Raw genomic sequence first — 22,427 nt, 5'->3', positions numbered from 1 at the left:
TGGGAGGTGGGATTCTTTAGAGAAGGGAAGACCGTCTGATTGGGGATGATCCATTGATAATGTCTTTTACACAAATACTAAATATTTGGGTGAGTTCGGCCCTCTCCCAAAAGAATTATCAATGACACTCCGATGATAAAGTCAGTAAATGAGAGCTTAAGTTATGAGATTACATTTTCATACTCGTATTGTTCAACCCTATTTATACAAGCTAGTTATTATCTTTTTTTTCACCCAAAACTAAAGTATTCCCTAAACTCAAGTTTTTGAGTTGATTTGATGCTTGTCATTAAACGTGTGGGTCAATAGGATACGAATGGGCAGCTATCAGTTTGCCCCTAGAAGGGACATACCAAACCACATTATATGTGATGTAAAGTTGTTGGGGCACAATAAATATGATTCTAATCATGTCTTTATGACATTACTTGTTATGTGATGACATCGGTCCCAGAAAGACTTCTTTAATATCACTTGGTTCCTTCTCTAATTAGTGCCCTTTAGGAGTGGCTTGTATTCGGTTTACACTTTGTGACAATGCATTTTGTACAGCCCCTCACACAAATTTAGTCCCAAAATTATTTGTTAAGTCTTTATTTTGCATTGATTTATTTTATACAATTTTGGAACAGTTTTTTTTTTTTTTTTTTTTTTTTTTGAGATAAAGTTTAATGTTGTTTCTAGTTCCATTTCTTTTCAAAAATCAAGTGATGTCAGTAACATTGTTTTATAAATTTGAGTAGTTCGACCCGTAAATATCTTTTTTTGAGCAAAAAAAAGAAAGAAAAAAAGACATGTAAGTATCTTTGGTTCTTATAATTAATTTTTTTTTTATTTAAAAATTGAGTAGTTACAGTCAGTTTTGACAGCAAGAAGAGGCCAGGAAAAAATTGAGTTATGACACATAATTAAGGATTAAAAGAATAGTTTCACCTAAAGTTTTTAATCAAATGTAATAAAGTGTCTCCAACAATATAAAATGCTAAGAGAGAAGAAAAAGGGAACCTAGTAAAGTATTTGAAGTTTTTGAAGCAATCTGAATACCTTATAACAAGATTACGAGTTTAGAGTTTAGACCCATTGTTGGGAAATTGAGACCCCAGTTGATAGAATTAACAAATTTTAAACCCAAGTTGTTAATTAGATTTATTATAAATAAAACTTTTTAAAACAAACAAACATCAATATCATGTCAAAATCATGTAGTGGAAAAATAAATAAGACAAGATATGATGACTCAGGAAAACTAATGAAACAAACTAGTTTCACAATAAAAAACCTGGGGGGAAATCTTCCCGAAAAGCAATTCACTATAATAAAGAGAAGTTTCAGATCTAGTACAAAACCTTTGTTTCTAGACTTTACAATCCCCGTAGATGAACTCACAGCAGAAACCTTCTACCGCTTCAGAACCTCTGAACTCTTCAATATATGAACGCCACCCTTTTTGCACGGATTCCAATATGTGACTAACCAATGATGTACGGCTCTTAGTATATGACTAACACACCAACTAGAAGAAGATGTTGGCTGCAAAGTTCTTCACTTCATCAACAATGAAGATCAAGGAGCACTTGGTTACAAAACCCTAAGGTGCAAAGACGTAGTAGCTTCTTTTTAGAGAGAATAAGGTATCAGTCACCTTTTACATATGTTCTCCTTATATTCTCTTATGTGACGACCTTTAAAATAAGCTTTATATATGTCTAGGGTTAGGAGAAAAGAAGTCCTACACATACATGTCAGCATGGGCCGAAAATCAGATTTGGAAATCTTAATTTCGTAATTCTCGATCGATTGAGGAGGTGTCGAGCAGGTGTCGAGGGGACAGAAATTTACTCGATTAATCGACCTAGCTATCAAGAGGTGTCGAGATTGCAATAAAAATCACTTGAATAGCTCGACAGATAGCCTAGCTGTTGAGAGGTGTTGAGCAGTTATCGAGTTTTAAAATTCAGCACTTTCTCACTTGATTCTTAGATAGACTTACATGGCTTTAACACTTGAACTTGAAACAAGGTTTCTTGAAGTATTAAACACATTCTAGATCTACCCAAATACAAGTAAAATGCGTTTTGTCAAAGGATTAGCCAATTATATAAAATAGTGATATATGTTCTTAACAAGTGAATCACATATGTCCTAATAATCTCCCCCTTCGGCAACCTGTGACAAAACCACAACAAACAAATGAACATATGAGGGAAGTCATAAATCACTCAACTCATATTCACTTGTTGTATACAATAAAATCTATCATAACACAGACTCTTGAAAAACTTTGCAAGAAGAGAGTTTATGGCAAGGAAGACTTTGACAACCTGTATTTCTGAAACACTTTAAACAAAATTCATCAAGGTATCTTAGTGTGAGACAGAAATAATAGATTGCATACAATATATAAGAAACATGTGTATAAAGATAGAAAAGAAACAACACATGTAAGGGTAGGTGAAAGAAACATACATCAAGATAAAAAGAAGAAAAAGTACAATGTATGTAAACATGGTCACAAGACTGGTGTACAAGAAGAAGGAGGTAAGCACTCCCCCTAACAAGATGAAACACATCTCCCTCTTACAGAGGCATGTATTTCTCCCCCTAAGATGTAGAATCTTAAAAAAAAACCACAAAATCTCCACAATTTCTCCCCCTTTTTGTCATGATTGACAAAGGGTACAAGAAGTTAGAAAGTTTCACCCGAAAAACATAAAAATGATCAAGGATGATCAAGGGGGCACAAGAAATCCATATAAATGCATGAATGTAATGAAACAATATGCTATGGATGACAAGATAATAGAAGGACGCAAAACATGTGAAAAACAAATCTCTCAATAAGAAAAATGTTATGCACATAGATCCCAAAACACACAAACACATTAAACAAGTCTAACCAATTTTATATTTCAAAAACAAGTCAAGACAGTTTAGTGAGCATACATTAACACATGTAAAATCTTGTGATGACCAAATTACATTGTAACTGCACATGTATCAAGAGTAGCAAAGAATATTACGTGTCGTGTGTGAAAAACATCGCAAGATTGCATAAGTATATACATGTTATGACGATTTGAGATATGAGAGAATCACTTTAATTCACACAAAATCATAACTGTTTGATGGAGACTATCACCTTCAAGGTACATCCTATAACTCTCACATTTCCTAGAATACACGCTTGCAATCATATATAAAGCATTTTGATCTTTTTGCTTTTTATTTTTCTTTACATATTTTTCTTTTTAAGCAAATCATGCATGGACATATAAGAGATAGAAAAGAAATACCCCATTATGTTAAACTTTTGACATTCCAATTTTGTTATGCCAAAGCACACAGATGTTATTTCATGATTGGCGGGCAACAGTGATGAGATGGTTATTTATGTCTTTCTCTTAGGATTTTTTTAGTCATTCCCATCAAAAAGAGTGATACAAGTGTTAAGTACAAGAAATAACTTAATCTTACTCATCACAAACAAGAGCCACAAATCTCACTTGCTTAGTTGTGCATAGAGATGCTCATCTAAACTACAAAAGATACAAAGTTTAGAAAACTTTGTTTCAATGGCCATCCAAGGTACACAAGTACCAATGTACACAAAACACACACTGTTTTTATATTTTTTTTATTTTTCTCTTTTTATTTTGAAAAACAAACAAAATAAAAACTAAAAAACCAAACAAAAACAGACAAACAACATGAAAGCATGAAAGAAATATGCATATGCATGAAGGCATGATAGAAAGGTGCAAATGCATGAAAGCATAATTCCAAAAGCAGATAAGAAATCAAGCAAAGAGAGTCCTACTTTAGATAGAAAGAATTAAAGCAGAAGATAAACAGAAAAGACATAGGCTTCTTTCTCACCCACATAACACGAGTCTTTGGCCGTGAAGATGAAAAGGCGCATGTCCTAATATGTCTACTTAAGGACATAGAAGAATTATAATTCTCCTGAAAGTGAGTTAAAAAGCCCAAAGCTTTTAATAACTCTCCAAACAAAGGTGTAGGTCCTTGAGAGGAAGCCTGTGACCGTATGGACAATTGCTTATGAGGATACAACTTAAAACAATTAGGACGAATGTGTCTAGAAACACCACAATGGTGACAAACATGATGTCTAACAAAGGATTTAGAATTAGCCAAAACAGTTTTGGATTTCATACATTTATCACCTATCTCAAATTGTGGCACAAAGACAGTCCTTGATCCAGAAGCCGTGGAAGAGGAGGGGTTGGAGGAAACAGCATATCCTAAGCCAGTTTTATCAGAACTAGGCTTTTGAGCACTCAATATCTCATCAAGCTTTGCACTAGACATCCTCTCTATTGAGTTCTAGCTTGACTAAGCTCAACCTCGAGATTCTTGACCTTCTCTTCTAATGAGGTGTTTTCCATAACAAGAGTCTCAACTAACCTTGTAGTCTCATCTTGTTTGACTAACAGATCAGCTTTTTCAGTTTTTACCTCATTAAGCTCTTTTCTACAAAGATGAGAAGTCTTCTCAGATTTTATAAATTTAGTTCATAGCTTATCATAGGCTTCCTGAAGGGTCATCTTCTTAGGTACTTCATCATTAAAAGAATCCTCACTGTCATTAGCACTTTCCACAATCACCTTATTCGTTGAGGCAGCAAAGGCCATAACGTGACTACATTCACCCACATAAGAGTCATTCTCAGTATCACTCCAGGTAGCAACCAACCATTTGTCTTTTGACTTCTTGGTCTTTTCCTTCATGAGGTAGTTTGGGCACTCTATCTTCATATGACCAAAACCTTTGCACTCATGGCATTGGATGAGGGGTTTCTCATTCTTGCCATTCCTTAAGGATTTAGATTTCCTAGAAGGTTTGTCCTTATCCTTTTTCCTAAATTGAAGAAGCTTGATAATCTCATCAGTTATGAAAGTTAGATCCTCATCCTCATCTTCATCTTCATCTTCATCTTCACTTTCATCTTCATCTTTAGAGTCCTCAATCTCTTCCTCTATACCTTTAAGAGCCAAGTTTTTACTCTTTCCACCTTTTCCCATTGAGCCTAATCCCGTCTCATAGGTTTGAAAGTTCCCTACAAGCTTAGTTAAAGGAAGTTGATCAATGTCCTTCACTTTCTCAATAGCAGTGATCTTGGTATGGAATCTTTCAGGTAAGGACCTAAGTATTTTCCTAACAATTTTGGATTCCGCAATAGATTCTGCAAGATTGAAAGCAGAATTCACAATATCCTTGAGTTTAGCATAGAACTCATCAAAGGTCCCATCCTCCTCCATCCTTATTTCTTCAAAACTACTAGTGAGTCTTTGAAACTTCACAATCTTTATTGCCTTGGTACCTTCAAAGGTGGTCTCAAGAATGGTCCATGCTTCCTTAGCAACTTCTCTGGATGATATTTTCTTGAATTCCTCATTGGTCACCCCACAAAACAAAGCATTCAAGGCCATACTATTGAAATTTTCCGCTATGATTGTTGCATCATACCAATCCATCGATGCTTCCTTTGGCTTAATCCAGTCAACTTCAACAGCTTGCCATACTTGTTCACCTAAAACCTGCAAAAAAACTTTCATACGAACTTTCCAATACACATAATTAGTTCCATCAAATAAAGGAGGAATCAAAAAAGATTGTCCACGATCCATGATAACAGGGATCAAAGATCACATTCAGGAAATTAATCCAATCAGAGTGTACCCGCTCTGATACCACTTGTTGGGAAATTTAGACTCCAGTTGATAGAATTAACAAGTTTTAAACCCAAGTTGTTAATTAGATTTATTATGAATAAAACTTGTTACAATAAAGAAACATCAATATCATGTCAAAATCATACAGCTAAAAAATAAATAAGACAAGATATGATGACCCAGGAAAACCAATGAAACAAACTAGTTTCATAGTAAAAGACCTGGGAGGAAACCTTCCCAAAAAGCAATTCACTATAGTAAAGAGAAGTTTCAGATCTAGTACAAAACTTTTGTCCCTAGACTTTACAATCCTCGTAGATGAACTCACAGCAAAAACCTTCTACCGCTTCAGAACCTCTGAACTCTTCAATATATGAACACCATCCTTTTTGCACAGATCCCAATACGTGATTAACCAATGATGCACTGTTCCCAGTACGTGACTAACACACCAACTAGAAGAAGATGTTGGCTGCAAAGTTCTTCACTTCATCAACAATGAAGATCAAGAAGCACTTGGTTACAAAACTCTAAGGCGCAAAGACACAATAGCTTCTTTTTAGAGAGAATAAAGCATCGGTCACCTTTTGCATATGTTCTCCCTGTATTCTCTTATGTGATAGCCTCTAAAATAAGCTTTATATATGTCTAGGATTAGGAAGAAAGAAGTCCTACACATACATGTCAGCATGGGCCGAAAATCAGATATGGAAATCTTAATTTCGTAATTCTCGATCGATCAAGGAGGTGTCGAGCAGGTGTCGAGGGGACAGAAATTTGCTCGATCGATCGACCTAGCTATCGAGAGATGTCCAGATTGCTATAAAAATCACTTGAATAGCTCGACAGATAGCCTAACTATCGAGAGGTGTCGAGCAGCTATCGAGCTTTAAAATTTAGCACTTTCTCACTTGATTCTTGGATAGACTTGCATGGTTTTAACTCTTGAACTTGAAACAATGTTTCTTAAAGTATTAAACACATCCTAAATCTACCCAAATACAAGTAAAGTGCGTTTTGTCAAAGGATTAGCCAATTACATAAAATAATGACATATGTTCCTAACAAGTGAATTACATATGTCCTAACACCCATTAATTTATGTAAGGTTTGAAATAAAATCGTCTTTTTTTTAATTATTAAAAAAAAAAAAAAAAAGCTTGCGGTATGATAAGAAGATTCCCTTCCCTTCTTCAATCAAGAAACTTGTGTGCCCAAGAAATATTTCAAATTCCCAAAGTCTATAAGTTGGAATTGTTCTCCCAAAATTTTCTTAATCTCCTCAATTTGTTCTAGATTGTTTCATGTTAAGATAATGTTATCAGCATAAGTGAGGATCACAATGAGGCTATGTCCTTGATTAATTGATTGTATCCTCGAACACAAAAGTGTGAAATATTAATTTGGCAAACCTTTCCAAATATTTAAGTAATGTTAGAATTGCAAATTTTTTACAAATGGTTGATGTGACAAATTCTTACTTGTTTTTATTTAAGCACATTATTAACATCAATTTTTTACTTACTAATAATCACTTACAACATCAATAATTTATAAAAAAATTTGTAGCTCTAAAATGGGAAAATCAATGATCACTAACTAGTGTTTTTTTTTTAAAAAAAAAAAAAAATTGAAAGTGGGTAATTTTTTTATTTAGGATAAAAATAAGAATAAAAATTTACATGGTACTTGATATCAGACTATCAGTTACCATGTAAAATTTTGTTCTTTCTTTTCTGACTCTTATCTCTCGTCTCTCGTGCTAGTTTCTCATTTCAGCTTTGGCAAAAGAGTATGGCACCGTCTCTTGTAGGTACATGCTTCTTCTATGCTTCCAAATCTATGCCATGGACTCATTTCTAGTTGCACACATCACTGGAAAACAGAAATATATATATATATATATATACACACACACACTATTTGACATATGCGGAAAAAGATGCTAGCCAATGTAGTCAAAGTTGTAACCATTGACAGGAGATTAGTGGGTCTAGCTTACAGAATATATGGAATATTAGTACTTGTTTCGTTACAGATTTCCTGGACTTGTATATGAATTAGTTACATGCTTCTGTACTACATTTCATCCTTTATGTTTTCTTTCTGAAATTGCTTCTGCATGCATTCTAATGCTCCTTTCATTCCCTTATCAAGCTCAGATGTATGTGTTCCTAACTTTCCATCAGAATTGTTGTTTCTATGTGACTTGATGTATCTTTATTTATGTATTTATTTCTCTATTCTTAAGGCTGAAAATGGTGTTCAATATTGGGTTCAACGTTCCTTAGACAGAAACACAGGGTCGTGTGCATGTGTCTACTGCAACTGTAGCCATAATGCCAGAGGTAGAGTGCATTTGGTGTGCCATTTACATCTGGGGTTTTGAATAATATTCATGTCAAATATTTTAAATTTCAAACTAGAATCTTCACTGTCAGGAAGTAGTGGGAGGGAATCAAGTTTTACTGGGTTTTTATTGTCTAGTCTAGGGGAAGGAAGAAATTTTATACTTTGAAAATTTTTCATGCAATTCCTCTTTTTTAAAATGAATTGCAAATCCTTAACAATGCCCCCATAATGTTGATACTTCATACTTGGATCCATAGTTGTTGACTGCTTTAGAAAACATTAGTCTAAGGCTGCTACAGAATCCGGATGCTTGTTCTTGTGGCTGTGATCTTGTTAATGCTGTTTGTCTTGTATTTTATTTTCTCTCCTTGATGTCTATTTATTTAACTATATATATCCTTCGAGTTTATGCTAATTCTTGATTTAGGTGGATGAAGTTGAGGTGGTAAAGATATAGAACTGACAACAGGGAGGTCTGGGGGTGCAGGAGGTACAAATCTGCAAAATTGAAAAAATGAATATTTGCTTTTCCATGCTTCATTTTCCATTGTAAAAACTCTAGAACACTCTCTCTAAATAAAACTCAGATTTTATTGATTAGAGAAAATGAATACAAGCAACTGAGTTATAATACATAGCATCTAATCCTATATATGTACCGTCTAAGCAAGCAAAGAAAACAGAAAAACTAGCTTCCCTATTTTGGAGGGAAAAGCAGTTATAAGAAAAATCCTATCTAAGTATTACACGTGGAGCTCAATCACTAACTGCCTTCTAACTTCCTAAACCACGTGGCATCAGCTCTTCAAAGGAATGGATGAACCGTTCACAGTATGGCACTGCTTCTAACAACTTACTGGCCCAAATTGACTCTGCCACTACAGCTTGAACTTTGCTATGATGCTTTGGATTTTCCTTTTCAATTTCAACACCCATCCTCCCTCACGCTGTGTGTGTATGTATATATAGGATCTTTAGAAAGCGTGTTTCAAAATATGAGAAGCATCCCATTGCATGATCATCTGCGATGGCTTGGGTCTTTGAGCTTGAGGTGTCCCCCCAACAACATTGCTTTTTCCATTGTATTATTTATGATATCACCAACAAATGCTTTTGAGTTGGATCATCATGTACAATTAAACAAGTTTTGGCTTGTATTTTGTAAGTTGAATAGAAAAATATGGAAGATTAGAGTTTGGTGGGAAGAAAAATGAACAAAAAGAAAGGGATTAGAAAATAAGTTTAGGGCTTAATTAATTAGCCCCTTCACCATAGCAGCCTATATATTTATATTGAAGTGAATGATCTCATTATAAGAATACTGTTAAACTAACATACAAATAAATATAAAATAATATTGTTAACTGTTAACTGTTCCTCTCAACCTGGAGCATACAGATCAAGCACACCCCTGCCCAGCTTGAAAAACAAATACTGGAAGGAGGCAAAAATTAACAGCTTTATAAGAATATCACCTAATTGATCATTCCAGTGAACATGGGGAGTGACAATGTGTCTCCTCATCAGTAACCTGAATGGAATGATAGTCAATCTTGATATGTTTGATGCACTCATGAAAAATAAGACCATTCACAATAAAAATGGTTCCTTGATTATCATAACACATCCACGTAGGAGTAGCCGAGTAGGAACATCAACATCAATGTCCTGAATGAGGGAATGAACCCATAACATTTCTGAACTAGTATGAACTATAGCTCTATACTCAGTTTCAACATTAAAGCGCTCAATAACATTATACTTTTCACTATGACAAATAATAAGATTACCTCAATTAAAGGATCAAATAACCTGAGATAGAAAGCTTATCAAATAGAATACCAGTCCAGTCAGTATTAAAACCAGTCACAAGAAGTAGAAGGCCCATATAGCAATCCATGGCCAAAAGCACCCTTCAGGTAACACAAGTTATGAAAAAGGTTTCATAATGAGGCTGACAGGGAGCATGTATATATTGACTAAACACAACAACGGAATAAAAAATTTCAGTACTAGTAACAATAAGATAAATCAACTTCCTAACCAAGCACCGGTATCAACTGACATCAATATATAGTTGTCCTTGCTCAAAATCAAGTTTAACAGTAGAGCCCATAGGATTATCAACAACATAAGAACCCAAGAGCTGATCAATTTCAAACAAAAGATCAAGGACATATTTCCTTTGAGTCAGAGAAATGCCAACAGAAAGCAAATCTGAACGAAATTGAGACTGGCTACTAGAGAGGTCTCTAGATGGTCAACACCATATGTTTGTGTGTGCCCTTTGACAACCAATTATGTCTTAAGGTGCTCAACAGATCCATCAGAAAAGTACTTTACAGTGTAAACCCAACAAGGAAGAAACTCCTAGGTTTGATTCTTATAAATAGCACTCATTTCCTCTTCCATAACATGTAATCTGGACGAAGATAAGACTTGCTTATAAGATGATGGAATTGAAATAGAGGAAATAATACCAACAAAGGAGTGCAGGTAAGGTGAAACACTGTATAAAACACAAAATGAGCAAGTGGTTGGTAATCAAGATATAAAAGAGAAAATGAAAACTTATAATTCAGAATAGCAGAAGGCATACGATTAATGAAATGGCATGCAGTGAGAACATCACCCCAAAGCCGATTGAGAACCTGGGTATTGAACAAGGTGCAAACTTCTAACAAATAGAACTACTTTCGTTCAGCAACATCATTGAATTTAAAGGTCTGTGCATAGCTAGTTTGATGATCAGCCAAAAAAGAATTTATAAAAGATTGTGATTTATCGTAATACATTACCAAATTGAAGAATCTTAATGGGATTATCAAATTGAATAAAGATTTCTCAATAAAATTTAGAAACAATATGAGATAACTTGGATCCTTCTTTCAATAAAAACAAACGTGTCATTTGAAAATAATTGTCAACAAATATAATAAAAATAAGGAAACTCAACATAGAAGAGTGGGAATGAACATATATGTCTGTGTGTCAACATTGAAGGATCGAGACTGATGACCATGACCACAAGTTGAAAAAGAGCTATGGAAACTGACATGCTTCACATTCTAAATTAAAGACATCACTTAATGTAAGAATTGCAGACATGAGTTTGGCAAAAGACGAGTGATCTATAGAAAGAGAGTAGAAAAATCTGAGGTTTCCATTTGTTTGTGCACAATGACCTTAAAAGACCCCCAAGCTGCTTTGATGTACACTGAACAAAGTTTTCTTTAGGCCCTCCATGTCATGTGCATCTGCATATTTCATTTCCTGGCAATCCAAAAAGTTCCCCAAATCTGATTGAAATTTAAAAATGGATGCAAATTACTCTTTCTATTCCACCAGAATGCCAATTGAGAGATTGCACAACCTCAAACAGTCTTCTTAGTTCTTACACACAGGTTTCTTGGAAGAAACAATAATTCAAGCCAGCAAATAATTTCCCTGGTAAAAACAAAGCTGTCACAGAGAAGTTAGCTTTCTAGCATGCCAAAAACTCAACACATTTTCTGCTAGAAATGATATCATTGAAATTTAAAAAAGGGAAAGTTATTGGTCAAGAGGTTACCGGAATTCTCAAGAGGCAATACCACTGTGCTTTCTATAAAGTTGTCTGTCACTTCGCACTTTATGAGCATTCATGAGGAGTGACTTTTATCATGTACCTATTCAATTATTGAAAAAAGATTATTAGAATCCCTGTGCTTATGGAATGACTATATGATTCTTTCCTAATATCTCAAAGATCAGCTTCAGAACTGACATCAAAACTGTGAATACTACTCTGACGAGAAGTCCTCTTTGTAGGAACAAGTGGATTGTTCTCTTCTTCATCAATGGCTACTGGTATATCCAACTTGCTGCCCTTGAAAACTGGGTGTATGTAAGCATCCTGAAGATAGGTTTTCAGGTTCAGGTTTGGTTCAGTAGCCCTTTCAAGTGTATCCTTCACCATGGCCTCCTGTAAAAAAATGTTATACAGAATCTTTTCAAAAAATTATGGCCAAGGAAAAAGAAACAGTGTCAGCTTCCTGTACATTTTTCATCAGTAGCTCATACTAAGGTGGTAGGCTGTACATTGTTCAAGAGACATTCTCTTTATGAGGACACCATGGGCAAACCATCAGGTATATCAGGGTAAATGGCATTTCATAAGAAATATAGTGATTTTTGAATGCATACCACCCATTCTATTTAGTATTGAAAGTACATATATGTTTCCCCTAGGTACAATGCAGAAAGTTCTATATCCATGTGTGATGTGTCTCAACATGTAAGGGTTATTTGTATGGGTTGGGATTGTGTCCAGTGCATCAATTGCTTTGGACACATGTCCAGTTTTGGACAAGTGTCCATATCCCAATGTGTCTAGTACATTGTCCATGGCTTGTGTCCAGAGCATTAGTGCACTAGACACAAGAAGTGTCCTATTTGTATAAATTGAAGTTTATTTGAGTTGGGGTAGTTTGTGCCTGTAATACTATGTAGAATTGTCTAAGAAGTTGTATAGCATAAATAGTCTTGTATTTAAAACACAATGAACTCTTTTATGGGTAGTTGTGAATAGGAGGTCACATGTGGCAATCTTCCATCTATGTTCTGTATTATCACTATCTGACAAAGTACAGAAGAAGTTTGGAATACAAAACAGTTCATAGGAGGATTGGGCTTTCCTCAAACCATGACTTCTTTCCACAGCTGGTCCTAAAAAGAAAAAAACATGTGAAAGAATGCTGGTATTAATTTTAGCATTTAATTTAGTAAAAAATTATAAGAATGGTCCTTTTTGCAAATACAAAAACTTAAAGAAACCAGAATAAAGCTGACACCTCAACTTCAGGATATGTCAATGATCTCATCAAAAATCCATTACTAAAATTTTGCCATAATTTTATGAATCCACTAATCTCATAAAGATGGAAGACAAATACAGCTTAACATATAAAAATAGCTCTTCACCAAATGTCTTCCTCACTAACCTGCAATGGAAATCTCACAAAAGCAGATTCAAAATGCCCCTTGCAAAATCTATGAAACCAGAGTGTCAAAATCGGCTGTGCAATGAGACATGGTGTTGTCGATTTGTCAGCACCTGAAGCACCCAACAATCCCATATGAATAATTTGAGCTATTATCAAGCCAATAATTATGCGCCGATGAACATCTGGCCAAAAGGATGCCCCACTTTCATACTTCTGGTCATACACATTGATAATCTTGCAAAAAGAAATCGATCAGATAATGAGGTTTCTGCAGGATATTTTGTCTATTGAGTTTTACCAACTCAAGGTCCAAGAAAATTAAAATATAAATAGTGAAAATGTGCTAAAGAAAATTTACAGAACTGAAAGAACATTTCACGGCTAAGTTGTCATTGCATGTGTATCACTCATTTCAAGGTGCGTGGAATGCATAATTTAAGGGTTACACTTACAACTTGACTAATGTGGAACTGCCACATAGGGAGCCACAACATTTTCCCTTTTTTTTTTTTTTTAGTAGTATGCTAGAACTCATAACATATAAAGAATTATTCTAGTAGGTATGATGTTGATTGGTTAGAATAAATATAGAAATTTATGTTATAGCTTGAAACCGTAAGAGAGGCATGTCAGTTGCCAGGGGTTAAGTGAAAATAAAAATGAACTCTTAACTGCAAACATATTGCACTAACTTTCAATACACATTCATTTGATTTTTTTTTTTTTTTTTTTTCTCTTTTATCTTCTCCACATCCTAGCTTCTATCTGATGCATTTATACACGTGTTAAAACATTTAAAGATGACAGCCAACCCTATATCTTGATGTACCTGATGACGGAATATCAAAAAGGAAAAGGCAAAGAAGGCAACTATGAATGGAAGAAGTACGGGTGTGATGACAGAATAAACAAGCCCCAGCAAGATATACAACTGTATCCGAGGTTCAGAAGTAGCAAAGCTCAAAAAACCAGGATCCATTGCCTGCTCCCTATCTCGCTCTGTCTTAACCAAAAATGTGTTCTTAAGGTGGAATATAACTAATGGAACCATTCTGAGGATCTCTGCAGCAATCCCAGCCCATCCATCGACCATTATATAGGTGATGAAGAATGTCGCTTTCATTGGGACAGACATACCAATGGTTTTGGCAAACCTGCATGAGCAGCAGAACCTTTGATGTTGGATATTCTCATTTTCAGTAGGACAATCTGTAATGATATGGCACAAGAAAAGGAACACTAGAAAGAATCCCAGGACTTCAAAATGCAAGCATAAAGTACTCATAGTTTTCAATAAATATTTTATTGTAATTAACACATTGCATCATAAATAGATCCAGATATGAATATTATGAACACAAGCATGCTCTGCAGTTTGGAGAGAGCAGGTGCTGAGTTTAGCTCTTTGGAAATTATATTCAATCACATTAATTCAGGGTAGTGTATGATTTATTTCTCTGAAAATGTTTCAAATGGAAATTGAGGATTGAAGGGATCTTCTTGACACAAAATATTGATCTCAACTATGCTTTGCCGAACAAAATATTATATTCTGTCCTTTTCCGGTTGCGTTGATGGAAAAGACTAAAAAGTAACATAATGTACTTATTCTTAGACCATTTTTACAAATGAGCAAATAAAGGAGCAGCATACTCTCCAGCAGGGGCGTCAATAAACTGATGAAGTTGCTGAAGTGCTGTTCCTGTGACAACACTTCCAAGAAACACATTAACTAGTATGAATAGATGATATTTTTGAGCAGATCTCCTCTCCAATGATGAGAGTGATGTAAATCCTTCTATTTTGGACATAGTCATAAGAATTTTTGGAAGTACAATAAGAAATATCTTTAATGCAATGCCTGGGAGAAATCCTTGGATTACAGACTTGACAACTTTCCTGCACAAAGATTTCAAGCCTCAGTTATTAATGCACGACAATAAAATTTGATGTGCTTTTATACTGTAGGAAATAAGAAGAAGATAAAATAAGTATATTTTTCCTAAATTTCAGCATATGAATAGGAATAAAACATGTAGACATTGAAATCATTAAGTAATATGCACTTTCTCCGTGTCTACATCCTACCACATTCTTTCCATAAGAAAGCCAGTTCAAACATGAGCATGAATTTGTCAATATTGTTAACTTATAGTTGCAGTGTGCCCCCTAATATTAGTATAATAATAATAATATCATGATTCTCCTTTTAGCTTGGAAAGCTCACAATTTCGTTTGATGATGAAACCAAGAAAATAGCACAGTAAAAGCCAAGAGGTTCAGTATAGCATTTAAAAAAAATTGATTCATTCAATTCAAGAATAGAATGGGTTTGACATACTGAAAGAAGGCATTTAATAATAGAAGGAAAAGGTTCCTACTTTTCTATTAGTGGCTTCAAGAAAGGAAGAACCTTCTCAATGCCCTCAATGTTGGCCAGAGATTGAACGAACGCTATTGGTATCATAAAGAAGAAAATAAGGAAAAATAGACCAACAGCCATAAGCAATCTACGAATAGTGAGTTCAAAATATGGAATCGCAAGATTGTCCCAAAAGACATCACGTGGCTCAGGAGCCCAATCTGTCAACCAAATTGTAGGGTCTTTTGATTGCTGAGTTTGAGCACAGACAGCTGCTCCCCATCGTGTTTTGAATGAAACAAATGCTGCTGGAACTATAGCCTTGGGATCAATAATTACCCTTTCTCTTTCTGCTTCTTCCTGAATGAAAGTAACATTGTTAAACATCTAAAGGACAAAAAAGAGAAACATCCTTATCAATCAGTTTCATTTTTCAGAAAAGAAGAGAAGATCCAGAGGCATCGATATAAGGACTGCATTGGCTAATATAAACAATGTATAATAATAGCTAATTATTAGCACATTCTGTTATATCATTATATGTCAAGAAGATATACAGGCATTAAGAAGGTTTAACATTATTTTATCACTTCTTATATGTCAATGTCATCCTTCTCCAAAGACAGTGTTTTCAAATAGCAAACATAATATAGCCTGAGTGACACTCTTCCACTAAAGAAAAATTGCAAATCTCTAACCTGTGTAAACAGGGACATTATTCAAACATTCTTAACACCTAGCCATTCCCAATATCCCCCCACCAAAAAAAAAAAAATTTGTAGTTCCAATAATTTAAACCAAACTAGTAAGAAAACAAAATTTGTCCATATTTTATAGTATGATGCTGGCAAGTCTTTAATTTACTCTTAAATTTTCTTAGATGTTATCATAAAATTTTATCAGGCCTCATCATGTACTTTATGATGACAAACATACTAGCTGAGTTTGAAAAAAAGGCTGTACTTTCTACCATCAACACGGAGAATGAAGCAGACCATTAACCATGTAAACACAATCACATGAGCAAATAATGAGGTGGCAAAGCAAAGGACATAAAACAAATAATAGCAAAGCCACAGTAACAACAATAATAACAGTAAAAAAGAATAAAGTACTTACAGAAAAATAACAAGCCTACAAGAAATAGGACACTAAATGTTAAAAAAGAATCTAGAAAGATGACACTAAACCTCATTTGCCAGTGCAAAATCAAGACTTACTTCTTCACTCAACTTTGTAATCTCATCAGTGTAATGGTCAATAGCATCCACTCTACTTCCCCAAAGTCCCCAGAAACCTGTCTATATATAAATGGAGGTCAGATGAACTCAAGAGTCTTAAATCACTATGAATTTATTATCATTTTCATTTTATGCAAGTAAGACAAGGGGCTCAATTAGAAAGGTGTCTAATTCAACAAGAACAAAAGCCAAATTTTACCATTCGGAGAGAAGTACCTTTATAATAGGCTTATTCACAGGATTTCTCTCGTACTTATTTTGGTAGTAGACAAGCCAGTTTTGAAAGCTATTCTTCTTTTCAACCAATTTTGCAAGCTTAACTGCATTGTGTACAACCTACAAAATTTAAAATACATGGAGCTTCATGTAACTATATGCTATTGCCTGCACCAGTCAAACTATTAACAGAATTTGATACAGTTACTCACTTGATGTGTCAGATAATGATCAGGATGATTTACACAAAAGAAATGTTCAATGTGCTCACTGACTGATTCATCCGGATCTGGGGGAACATTTCTCACGAGAACCTGCAAAAGGACTTAAGAGTAAATATTATAAACAGAAGGCTGAAATGAAATTCGTATATAAGAAAATGCTAATGGGAGCAACCAATGGACACACATACACATTTTTCTTCAGATATGCTAGTGGCAAGAATATAGAATGACTATTAAATTACCAATTCTTCCAAAAGTTTAAGCTATTAAGAAATGGTGAAGTTAATCATTTAAACATTATTCTAACACTCCCCTTCACGTATTGGCCCAGACTCTCCCTAAATAAATGGGCCCCAAAAAATGGAATTTTTAACTTTTATATTGGGAGGTAGAGTGGAGACAAGGTTTATACTTAGGGCCACCTGCTTTGATACATGATAAATTCTCAATTGTCCTAAAACCTTAAGCTGTTAGCAAATGGTGAATTTAATTATTTAACCATTATTCTAACAGATACCAAATTAGGAGCATCTTTGTCACCAATAAATAAATTGGTTGGCCAGCTATATGTGAAGGTATATGATGAAGTTCTCACAAAAAGTTTTGAAGTGTATGGTATACAAATGCAACATGTTAATGAAACTCTTTAATAGTTGAGATTGCATTAAACAAAATTTCACAAGGTATGGTTTAATATAGGTAAAACAAGGGCTATATACTACAAATTAATGAGCAAGTATGCGCACATGCATGAGAGAGAGTTATGTAAGTGTTTGCAAGTTTTCATGAATTCTAATTCAAATGGACCACTGAATTAAATCAGGCAAAATTATTTTTATTTTTATTTTTAATCCTGTCATTAAAATGGAGTTATATGCCATACATGCAGAATATTGATATCTGGAACCAGAACAATGATGACAAATAATTTTTTTCTTTAAATCTTTAGATGCGTTATTAGTAGTATGCAGTCTTACGTGGAATTTTTTACTGTTTGACTGAATAATTTTTTTTTTTAAATACACGGTATAAATTCATGGAGAGATAATATGATACAGGAAAGCAGAAAAACATTCTAATAACTTGTGAATAACTCCATTTGAATAATATGGTTTTTCACTTTTTAAAGACTGGCACTTTTTATTCATGTGTTGGAGTGTAGGTTTCAGATAAGCCCTCAACTTTTGAAGCATTATAAGGGTAATTTAAAGAAATATTAATAAAAAGCAAGAGATTAGTTTATCTGATATCATTGTGCACAAGTGAATGTTTCTCTATAAAATTCTACGTTCTCCGCAATAGATCAACATGGATAAGTCCCATAATCAGATAAAGATTGAACTTGGATTGAAGGTTTAGCATTTCCTAATATTCATCTATGATAAGAGGCTATAGTATCTCTCCTATTAATTAGTATTTCCATACATGTAATTATTCTATGAATCATAGTACTTGATTATTCGATTAATCATAATTTGCTCCTTATAGAATATGTCTACAAGCCTGAAGAAACAGAAAAAACCATAATGTAAGACAAGTTTCTAAAATTTACAGTGAATTGATCTGGACGACGACATTCAGATGCCAAAAATTCCAACCTCATAGTAGCTACTTTCTTGTATTCCTTGTAAAGAACATAGAATGTCCAAAATGAGCAGACATACGACATTACAAGATGAGCCCAAAACCTGGAAGAGAATAACACAAAATTTCTTAGCAGTATGGACCAACATTTCCAAATTGGACTACGTAAAAAATGAAAAATAAAAACAAAAAGAAACAGAAGAACATATTTTTCAAAGAAATCAATGAGACAAACTCAAGTACTCACTCACTAAATTGAGAAAACCCAAGATTATGCTAAAAATTAGGATAAGAGCTGTTAATGGTGTTTTGTACCATTCATGAGAAATCAACATTCAAGAAGGTTCCTCCGGTATACCATATTTCAATATGGAAACTTAAATTATGAACAGTTCTATGATTTCAATCTTTGATAAGTTTTTCCATTAGTAGTGACGGCAAGTAGTACAAGTAATGTAGGTGTAAAGTTTGAGATATTTCAAACTATGTCAAACTTAGTTGAAATAGCATTCAAAATCATATAATTCCATTCAATTTTTAGATATAATAGTGAAAAGAATTATGCACCTTCATTCCACTGAACCATAATGAAATTATCACTTTTAGCCCTTTGTACTTGAAGAAAAATAATGTCAAGAAAATTTAATTATCAAAAATAAGAAAACAGAAAATCTGCAAGAGAAAGAATTGTTACACAGCTTTACAAAATAACTGAAAAAAGCTTATAAGCCTATAAGAAAAAAAACATACAAATTGAGAATCTAAACTGAATATATACATGTTTGTGGAACTGAATCATTTCTCACCTTTTCGATCCTGTAGGAATATTGGATATTGAAAGCTTGTCGATATTGCTAAATGTAAGATTCTTAAACTTTGCTAAATCTAGTGTCTTCCCAGTCCAGTTTACGGGTACCAAAACCACAAGAGTAAGAATGGTTATAGGGAAAAGAATTTTCAAACTGCAAAAAAAAAAAAAAAAAAAAAAAAAAAAGGGAGTCTTTAAATTAGTTTTAGTCACAAGGATTAGGATACCATGCACAGTGGAAAATACAGAGATACAAATTCACAGGAACTATAAACTATGAACTCACCCAAGAAGGTAGATCCTAATATATACAGCAGAATCAAGCCCTGCATGTTCAACAAGCTCAGGTTCTGGCATCTTCAATGCAGCAGGCATCCAATTCAAAAACCTCATGTACATTTTGAAGTCCAAGTTGACGAATCTGCCTAAAGCCACAGAGCTCTTTGGGCTGCTTCTTAAACCCTTGAGATACCATTTTGGGAAGTAAACTCTATCATTGACAGGTTGTAGCCGCAATATTGCAAACGCCACAAGAAATGCAAATGCAGACAGAATATTAATAGCAGCTGCAACACAAATATCTTGAAGGGTGGCCATCTGTTTCCTTGAAAATTATTGATCTGCATGATTCAGCATAAACAAAAAAGGAACATCTCAGTTGCTAACTACCAAGGAGCTATAGTTGTGAGATATATGGTACTAAGATACCACATGTTAGATTTTCCTATCTAAAATTTATTCAACCCCAATGCCACAATGCCTGTTTCAGTGAGTTTTTACTTTGATACCAAAAGTTATTATGTAAGAGTCGATATCCTCCAGGGTATATTACTCAAGTAATAATGCAAGAGTTACTATCCAAACTTGAAACTAAAATTTTTCAAAGCTCATTTTTCCCACAACAACCAGTTACTCCAGCTTATTTCACCAAATTTTGGATTTATGCTCAGTATAGGAAAAATGCTGTACGAGGTAACACAGAAACAAGAAAATCAACAACAAAAAGGTACCGCATTATATAAATCAAGAAATCCTCTTTCTTTGGCTGGAATAGAAGGGACATAAGTTACAAATTTGCAATCTACAATCAGAGAATATAAACTATCTTTGTCATTCCATTCGCTTATAACAACCAGGACATATTGGAAATTTTACACCAGAGAAGCAGAACTATAGTAATACGACCATCATTCTTCCTTCATATGTGTGTGTGTATTATATGGTTGGTTCAAATCTTTGGAAGAAATATCATGTGATGGATTGTGGGTAAATTTTTCAAAGTCACTGAATGATAGTTGTAAGATTCTTGTAGTCATAGCTTTGTAATGTGACTTATCAAATTTATGGCAGGCCATGGCTATATATATAGAGGTAAAAATTAGGTATAATTCGGTATTGTATCTTTTGGTCCATTTGGATTGAGGGGAAAGGAGGGAGAATAGAGTAGAGTAGAGTATAATTGGTCCAAAATTAACCTATTTTCAGTCAACTTTACTCTAAGGGCCTGTTTGGATTAAGGGGAGGGAGGAAAAGTAGAGTAGAGTAGAGTAGAATAAAGTAAAATTGTTTCAAAATTAGCCTATTTTTAGCCAACTCTACTTTACTCCACTCCCTCTCCCTCCCCTCTCAATCCAAACAAGAGCCCTTAAATTCCCTTCAATAAAACTCAGCATTGTGTTTGGATTGACGAACAAATTACATGGTTGAACTTAATTGTCCTTTGAGTAGATACCATTTTTTTTTTTCTGTATTAATCAATACAACCATCTAGTTCAATTTAATTAGAGAACCTAAAATACATCACCTAAGCAACTATACCTAAGTTTAACCCTACACGCACAAAACATGATTAAGAACTAGTTCTCTAATTCCTGAAAATAAAATTATGGGTAAAAGCATATGTTAATATTATCTTTTAACACATAAAAATACGAATATACCACATACTTAGCAAAATTCACCAGAATCAATGAAAAAAAAAAAGAAGCTAGCTTGATAATAAAAGAAAATAAAATCAGAAAACTTTGATCCCTCTGTTTTATTATATATAGCCCTAGTTTCAAAAACATGAAAAGCCCCCACAACTTGTGAGTCTCAGCAGACTAATCTTTCTCGTTCTTATCATATTCATGCCCCCCAAAGAAAACCCATATCGTATTTTCCCACATTTTCCCTGGAAACAAACAGTATGTAAAATAAAATAAAAAAAGAGACGCAGGAGTTTCTCAGGAAATAGAAATACCTGGAGATTTGGCCACCCCTGTGAATGCTCTTTTTTTTATTGGGGTGGGTGAGATTTGATTTCTTGAGAGGGATTGGATTTCGATGCAAAAATAGGATATTTATTTTGGTTTTCTTTTTTTGGGAATGTGAGAGAGAGAGAGAGAGAGAAAGAGCAGTAGCGGTTGGAATGGCGGCAACAAGCTCGGAAGCTTGTCCATGGTTTGGTTGTTTTATGTACTCCATAACGACTAACAAATAGTACTATATTTTGAATCTTAAATCATTACCAAACTGCCCTTCTGTATTCTTTGTTTGTTTAATTGTTTGATTAAACTGGAGGAGCAATTGGGAAAATTAACCAATTTACACACCATCTATGATTTGAATTTTGAAGTTTTTAAGCTCAGCCCAAGGGGAAAAAAAAGACTGTTTCTTTTATTTAATAATGAAATTTGGTTGATCTCTCATTATATTTTCATTGAGTCATTAACTCCTCATAAGTCAAAATAAAATATAAATAAATTATATTGAGATTCACCACAATTCACAACAAGAGAATTATGAAAATGTTGTGAGGTATTGTTGTGTTATCGTAATTTTTCAGCACCTTTTCTTTTGAAGAGTAGAGATTGGTCTTTCCCAACGGTTAACAAGCTCTCTTTATTTTTTGAGGAACTGTTTTTGCCCTTTGCACATTTGCCTAATCATACAATAGCATTTGAAGACTCCCCCAACTTAG

At 34.1% G+C, this 22,427-nt stretch overlaps 1 protein-coding gene across 2 annotated transcripts; it reads right to left on the bottom strand.

Moving 5' to 3' along the window:
• Positions 1–10,933: 10,933 nt before the first annotated feature.
• On the bottom strand, positions 10,934–21,895 carry LOC115970071 (CSC1-like protein At4g02900). Of its 2 annotated transcripts, none has more exons than XM_031089740.1 (14): positions 21,708–21,895; positions 19,752–20,085; positions 19,464–19,619; positions 18,626–18,761; positions 17,062–17,163; positions 16,850–16,969; positions 16,613–16,693; positions 15,412–15,752; positions 14,684–14,929; positions 13,860–14,184; positions 13,028–13,264; positions 11,812–12,009; positions 11,617–11,713; positions 10,934–11,507 (listed from the first exon to the last, which is right to left on the bottom strand). In XM_031089740.1, exons 2-13 carry the CDS (start codon positions 20,060–20,062, stop codon positions 11,687–11,689), a joined length of 2,280 nt encoding a protein of 759 aa, XP_030945600.1. In that variant the 5' UTR covers positions 20,063–20,085; positions 21,708–21,895; the 3' UTR covers positions 10,934–11,507; positions 11,617–11,686. The 2 variants fall into 2 exon arrangements, with proteins under 2 accessions (XP_030945600.1, XP_030945601.1); XM_031089741.1 differs by having other exon boundaries at positions 10,934–11,492.
• Positions 21,896–22,427: the final 532 nt, after the last annotated feature.

Source organism: Quercus lobata, chromosome 12, assembly GCF_001633185.2.
Source record: "Quercus lobata isolate SW786 chromosome 12, ValleyOak3.0 Primary Assembly, whole genome shotgun sequence".
Classification (NCBI taxonomy): Eukaryota; Viridiplantae; Streptophyta; class Magnoliopsida; order Fagales; family Fagaceae; genus Quercus; species Quercus lobata.
This window is presented reverse-complemented; position numbering and strand designations above follow the sequence as displayed.